Source organism: Micrasema longulum, unplaced genomic scaffold, assembly GCF_059751315.1.
Source record: "Micrasema longulum isolate JH-2025_06_02 unplaced genomic scaffold, ASM5975131v1 h1tg001856l, whole genome shotgun sequence".
In the NCBI taxonomy this organism is placed as follows: Eukaryota; Metazoa; Arthropoda; class Insecta; order Trichoptera; family Brachycentridae; genus Micrasema; species Micrasema longulum.
Window position 1 is genome coordinate 116497 of NW_028279030.1, and position 6682 is coordinate 123178.

The following is a 6682-nucleotide window of genomic DNA, read 5'->3' on the forward strand; positions in this document are numbered from 1 at the left end:
CACCCGGTCCAAGTGGTGCAGAGAGGCGAAGGCAGTCAGCAGGCAGAGCGGAGCGAAGAGCGAAGTGCAGGAAGGCGAACAGGACGGAGAACGGAATAAAACACGTGTGAACTGTTCAGAGTTAGGAACTCAACTGATTTAATATCTCCCATTGACCGCCTTATAAAGCGGTGCGCGTCGGGCTCCGTGAGTCGGCCATCCCACCCGCGCCGGCTGCCTCGGAGTGGTGGGGGTAATCTTTCCCCGCCACTCGCTACATGCCGCCGGCCGCAGGTGGCGTAAATACGGGCGCTCAATGCCCGTACGGGCCATTTCGTCGGCAGCCGCGACGCGCGCAACATGACATTTACATAATATATTTTTGTACATTTTATTCATTTTAACCTAGCTATTTTTCCCCGGTAATACTGAGGCCAGGCTCGAAAGTGACCATTTTATCTTTATTGAGAGCCCAGCCATCAGTTCTATACATTTACCGGGGATCCTTTCTAATTATTGTATTATTTTAATTTATTCGATTTTACGCGTCCGGAACACTCCCCCCGTGCAGCTAGTCTGTACTATTTTCCTGCTGGGCGCGTTGTTCCTCTTCCTTCATTAGTACGGCGATCTTCACCGCTGGTCTGGTGTAGGTGCCGTTGGTGGTCCGCACCTCGGCGACTCGTACTTGTCCGTCAGCTGCTGGTTCTGCACGGGTGACTCTGCCGCGAGGCCAAGAATTCCGCGGCAGATTTGGGTCCATGATGAGCGCGAGGTCCCCGACCTGTATTGGAGGCGCGGGCTCGCGCCATTTCTTCCTGTGCGCCAAGGTGGGAAGATACTCCTTCAGCCATCGGCGCCAAAACATGTCGGCCATTTTCTGGGCGATCCTCCATTGCTTATGAAGGCAGGCCCCTTCTTCCCTTTTGTTATAATATGCCAGAGTTGGCTGTGTGTTGGCTGACCCGAGCAAGAAGTGGTTCGGGGTCAGCGGTGCTTCGTCGTTGGGCTTGGTTGACACATGCGTGAGCGGGTGATTGTTCACGGTGTACTCTGCTTCAGCCAATATGGTTTTGAGGGTCTCCTCTCTTGGAGCCTGCTCGTTGAGGGTTGCGTGGAGGGCTCGTTTTACAGATCTCACGAGTCTTTCCCACGCTCCCCCCATATGAGGTGATGAGGGTGGAATGAATTTCCACTCAATTTTGCGAACTGTAAGTTCGGCGAGCATTCTGGGGTCCGCCAGGAGCTCGTCTACGGCCTGTTTCAGCTCTTTGTCCGCTCCCCTGAAGTTGGTAGCGTTGTCCGAGTATAACGCGTGTGGGCAGCCTCTGCGGGCGGCCATCCTTCTTATGGCCATTATGGCGGAGTCGCTTTCGAGGGACGACGCTAGCTCCAGGTGGATCGCGCGTGTGGTGAGGCAGGTGAACAGTGCCCCATAGCGCTTTTCTTTTCTTCGGCCGTTGGTGATCATCATCGGCCCGAAGAAGTCAAGCCCGCAGTGCGTGAACGGCGGCGTCCTGAAGGCCAGTCGGGCCTCAGGCAGTTGCCCCATCAGCGGGGGTTGGGGCCGGCTGCGCAGCATTTTACACAGCGGGCACCATCGTGTTATCTTCCTCACAGCCCCGCGGAGTCGCAGGATGAGGTAGCTGGCTCTCAGGTCGGCGATCGTCCTCTCGACTCCCGGGTGGCCACCCTTCCGGTGGCTGTGCGTGATCAGCAGCCGGGTGTATGGGCAGGTCCCGTCCATGATAGGCGGCGCGCTGCAGTCCTCTGCGAAGCTCTGTGCCGCTTGGATGCGCGTTCCCATCCGGATGACTCCCTCTTTGTCTAAGAAGGGTGCCGCTGCATGGAGGCGGCTGTGCGGCGGGATAGGCGCCTTTCGTCTCAGGAGCTCCAGCTCTTCTCCGAAAGCCGTCTCCTGGGACCGCTTCAGCAGCATGATTTCTGCGGCCCGTGTTTCTGAGGCGTGAAGTTCAAAGGTCCCCCCTGGGGACGGTAGGGACTCGTGGCGGCGGCATCGTGCGATGAATCGCAGCACCCATGCCGTCGCCCTGACGAGTCGGGTCCACGACGAGAAGCGCTGCACCTGGGGTAGGGCCTCCGTCCGTCTGATGTGGCCCACGAAGTGGCGGGGTTGTTTCCGCTCCAGCGTCTTCTCGTCCGGTTGTTGTAGTAACTTCTTCTCTTTCGGCCAGTCGGCTTCCCCTTTTCTCAGGAAGCCGGGGCCTCCGAACCATAGTCCCGACCTCGCAAGGTCGGGTGGGCCCTTGTCGCGGGTCCCTATGTCGGCTGGGTTGTCCTTGGTGGGGACCCATTTCCAGTCCCGTACGTCTGTGAGCTCGTCAATCTCGCCCAGCCTGTTTGCGACGAACGTGCTGTACCGCAGTGGGTCGGTTCGCAGCCAACACAGGACCGTGCTCGAGTCCGTCCAGAACACGGTTTGGGTGATGAGAGCTCGACTCTCTTTTTTTATGGTGGCGGCCATCCTTGCCGCTAGTAGCGCTGCCTGGAGTTCTAGTCTAGGCACTGACAGAGGCTTTAGGGGGGCCACCTTGCACTTCGCCATTGCGAAACTTGTGGTATCGGCCCCCACAAAGTATGCCACTGTGCAGCATGCCTGCTCTGACGCGTCGCAGAACACGTGCAGTGTCACGGGTTCTTTCTGCCCTTGCAGCGAGCATCTCGGTATTGTACAGCCGTTCGCTGCCAGCAGGTCGCGCCATTCCAACCACTTTTCGGCGTGGTCCGGTTGCAGCGGTTGGTCCCAACCTGTGTTTGTCCTCCAGATGGCTTGCAGCAATATCTTCGCCCGTATCGTGAGGCACGCAATGAAGCCTACTGGGTCGAAGATACTCATGGCGGCGCTCAACATGCCGCGCTTGGTGGGTCGCTCCGGGATGGCTGCACTTTCGGCTCCGTGCCGAAATATAAATAGGTCGCTCTTGGGATCCCATACGATCCCGAGGACCCGCTCCGTCATTACTTCTTCCCCTATGGTGACTGCTGTATTGGCCCGGTCGTCGGCCTTTACTTCTTCCAGGACATCTGGTTTGTTTGAAGCCCACCCGGTGAGCCGGAACCCGCCATTGCCGAGTACGAGGGTAACATCGCGTACCAGGCTTGCAGCTGTTTCTTCGCTGTCTGTGGCGTCTAGGTAGTCATCCATGTACATATTGTGCTCGATCGCCTCTGCTGCGGCGGGAAATTCTTTCGCGTGTGCTCGTGCGACTGTGTTTCGCACGAATTGCGCGCTGCTGGGTGAGCACTTCGCTCCAAACATCATGGACGCGAAGACAAACGTGTCGGGCTCCTGCCCGTCCTGCGTCCGCCATAGGAACCGCTGCGATTGCTGGTCGGCTTCCCGGATTCTTATCCGCAGGAACATCTCCCGTATGTCGGCCGCGATGGCTACTCGTCCCTCTCTGAAGCGGATCACGTTTCCGAGGAGGGATGAAAGCAGGTCAGGTCCCGTCAGTAGATGGTCGTTCAACGCCGTCCTCTGGAACTGGGCGGCGGCGTCGAACACGACCCTTATCTTGCCAGGCTTGTTGGGGTTTGTCACCGCGAAGTGGGGCAGGTACCATTTGCGCGAATGGTGGGCGTCTACCTCCTCGCGGCTTAGTTTGACGGCGTATCCCTTTTCAATGTAGTCCGCCATCTTGGCGCGATATGCGATCGCCAGTATCGGATCCTTCCGTAGTTTATTTTCCAGGGAGTGCAGCCGCTTCATGGCTGCTTGCCGGTTGCAGGGCAAAGAATCTCCGTCTTTCGCCCACAGTAAACCGGTCTCCCATCGTCCGGATGGTAGTTGTGTGGTTGAGCTGCTCATGAGCTCCGCCGCTCGCACATCTGCGGCGCGGCAACGTTCCAGGGTGGTTACACCTAGCGAGTCAACGGCGAAGCTCTTCTTTACCAGTTCCGCTAAGTCCCTTTCACCCTGGCCGTCTGGGGGTAATTCAAAGGCGGGGTGCACAGCCCCGCCGTAGGTGACGGCTCCTAGGGCCGTCTCGATGGTTAGCCGCCCGTCCTCTTGTAGGACTGGCGGGCCTGTAGATACCATTAGGGTGGCGTAATCAAGACCGATTAACATCTTCGGCTTGATGCCTGGCCCGTGTGTCTTGGTGCTCTTTCGGTTGCGGTGCGGCAGATCCATGACCCGCACCGTCTGTGCCTGGACACCAAATTCTTTGTTTCCTTTAACGAGGATTACGGATACACGCTGTGATTGTAGCGTGTCCGTGTTCCCACTGGCACCGATGAGTCTCAACTCCTCGCAGGCCCCGGTGGCGCCCACTGCACGGGCGACATCCTCCTCGAGGAGAGTTACCGATGAACCCTCGTCTAGTAGTGCGTGGATCTCCATTGACCCACGCGGGCCCTTCAAGGTTACTGGCACTACCTTGAAGGTCACTGGGACTTCCGTTCGCCTTGTCAATAAGACTTGCTCGTTCGGCGTACTGTCCACTCTCTCGCGGTGTAGTGACCGATGATGCCGCCCGTGGCACTCGTCGCACTTCGCCGCTTCACAGGTGGTCGTTTTGTGTCCCGGTTCTAGGCATCCGTAGCACACGAACTTGGCACGCACAATTGTCCACCTCTCCTCTACCGTTTTCCGGAGAAACTTCCGGCATTGTCCGAATGCGTGTCCACTCATGTCGCAGAACAGGCATTTTTTGTCCTGAGTGAGAAACACGTGCCTTTCTTGGGTACGCCTTTTCTCCACTCGGGCGGGTTCCGTGCTGATCCCGATGCAACCCGCATTCGGTATTGCACCGGTCAGTCTCGCTAGCCACAGTGCCAGATCCCTGGGGGTAGCTTTTCTCACGGTATCCGCTCGTGACATAATCCACATCATCCTCTCGACTCGTGGCAGCTTCTGAGTCATCTCGGACAGAAGCTTCGGGGAGGAGAGGTGGCTTCCATCGAGGCCCTCTACGGTCGATACGACGTTTCTTATCGCGACCGCGTAGTCCGTCAGGGCCTCCAGGGATGCGTTGTCGGCCAGTTTAGGGAGTTTTCTTATCCGCTCCAGTACTCTGTCCACGACGATCTCCGGGTGTCCAAAGGCGGCCTCTAACATCTTCACAATGTCCGGCACATTTCGGGGATCTACCAGCAAAGACGACACTGTGGCCTTGGCCCGTCCTGTGAGGGCTCGTTGCAGACGGAGAATGTTCTCCGCGTTTGTAAGGGAGCACATCTGTGTCGATTGATCAAATTGTGCCTTAAATATTCGCCATTCTAGCGGGTCGCCGGAGAATTGCGGTAGATCCCTAGCGCCGGTTTGCCTCGCCATGAACGTGTGCCACTCCGGCGGCTGTCTGTATTTCGTCACAGGCTCGCCGGTGGCACCCGGCGGCATGTATTCCGTGGGTAGCCCCTCTTGTACCCACGCGCTCACCGGGTCACGAAACTCGTAGCCCCCCAGTGGTATAGTACGTGCCGCTACGGGCTCGCCTGGCCCGGCGGCGTAGCGTACGTCGGCGTCCTCCCTTCGGCTGTGTGCAGGTGGCGCCTCATTGTCCCGATGCCGCTCATTGTAGCGGCCTTGTAAATGTGCGTTTGTCGCTCCGGCGTAGGCCGGCTCAGCGGCGTAGCGTGTGTTGGCGGGCTCCTTCATCCTGGAGTCCGTCTCTGCGACCGGGTGCCTCCGTGGCACCCCGTCTCTCACCCGGCCGCTGTCGTAGTGGCTCGGCGGAAATGTGTACGCCGCTCCGGTGTCCTCCGGATCAGCGGCGTAGCGTGTGTTGGCGGCCTCCTTCGTCCTGGAGTCCGCCTCTGCGACCGGGTGCCTCCGTGGCACCCCGTCTCTCACCCGGCCGCTGTCGTAGTGGCTCGGCGGAAGTGTGTACGCCGCTCCGGTGTCCTCCGGATCAGCGGCGTAGCGTGCGGTGGCGGCCTCCCTTGCTCTGAAGGCTGCTTCCGTGTCGGCGACAGGGCGCTTCCATGCGGCCCCGTCTCTCACCCGGCCGCTGTCGTAGTGGCTCGGTGGATGGATGTACGCCGCTCCGGTGTCCTCCGGATCAGCGGCGTAGCGTGTGGTGTGGCGTGCGGCGGCGGCCTCCCTTGTGCTGAAGGCTGCTTCCGCGTCGGTGACAGGGCGCTTCCAAGCGGCCCCGTCTCTCGCCCGGCTGCTGTCGTAGTGGCTCGGCTGCTGGATGTACGCCGCTCCGGTATCCTCCGGATCAGCGGCGTAGCGTGCGGCGTGGCGTGCGGCGGCAGCCTCCCTCGTACTGAGGGCTGCGTCGGTCCTAGACGCGTCTGACGTCAGCGGCAGCGGCTTGTGAGCCGGTTCCGACGTCCCGTGCGATGTGAGGTCCCTCTCGATGGTGGGCGTGAGGGGGGTTGCCATGTCTCGTCTGGCGTCCTCTCTCGCGTTGGCGGCCTTCAGCGCGGCGATGATCTCGTTGAGGCTGCTCACCTGCCTCTCGTGATGCGCCTCGCGTTCCTCCATCTGTCGGCGAAATGTCGCCGATGAGATGGACCGCTCCGAGGGTGCGGATCCCTCGTCCGAGTCCTTTTGTTCCTCCAGAAGTCCTTGATGAGGCTCCTCCTGGCAGTCGTGTGAAGGCCCTGGCTGGGGCTCCTCCTGATGTGCTCGTACAGACCCCGGTTGGGGCTCCTGAAGCTCCTCTTCGTGCTCCGTGCCGGCGTCTCGACGCGTTCCCGAACGCGTCGACACAGGCGATCTGTTGACCGGCAT

The 6682-nt window shown here is 59.7% G+C and overlaps 1 protein-coding gene across 1 annotated transcript; it reads right to left on the reverse strand.

Moving 5' to 3' along the window:
• Positions 1 to 550: 550 nt before the first annotated feature.
• Positions 551 to 6682, reverse strand: LOC148273725 (uncharacterized). The gene is made up of 2 exons (XM_088238304.1): positions 6214 to 6682; positions 551 to 5613 (listed from the first exon to the last, which is right to left on the reverse strand). The coding sequence occupies exons 1-2, from the start codon at positions 6680 to 6682 to the stop codon at positions 551 to 553; spliced, it is 5532 nt and encodes a 1843-aa protein (XP_088094430.1).

Bases quoted from the DNA above. Each gene is read 5' to 3' on its own strand.
- LOC148273725 (XM_088238304.1), bottom strand. From the start codon at position 6,682: ATGCCGGTCAACAGATCGCCTGTGTCGACGCGTTCGGGAACGCGTCGA. The intron at 5,614-6,213 runs GTACGAGGGAGG...ACCCGGTCGCAG, and splicing joins TAGGACCGACGCAGCCCTCA to AGACGGACTCCAGGATGAAG.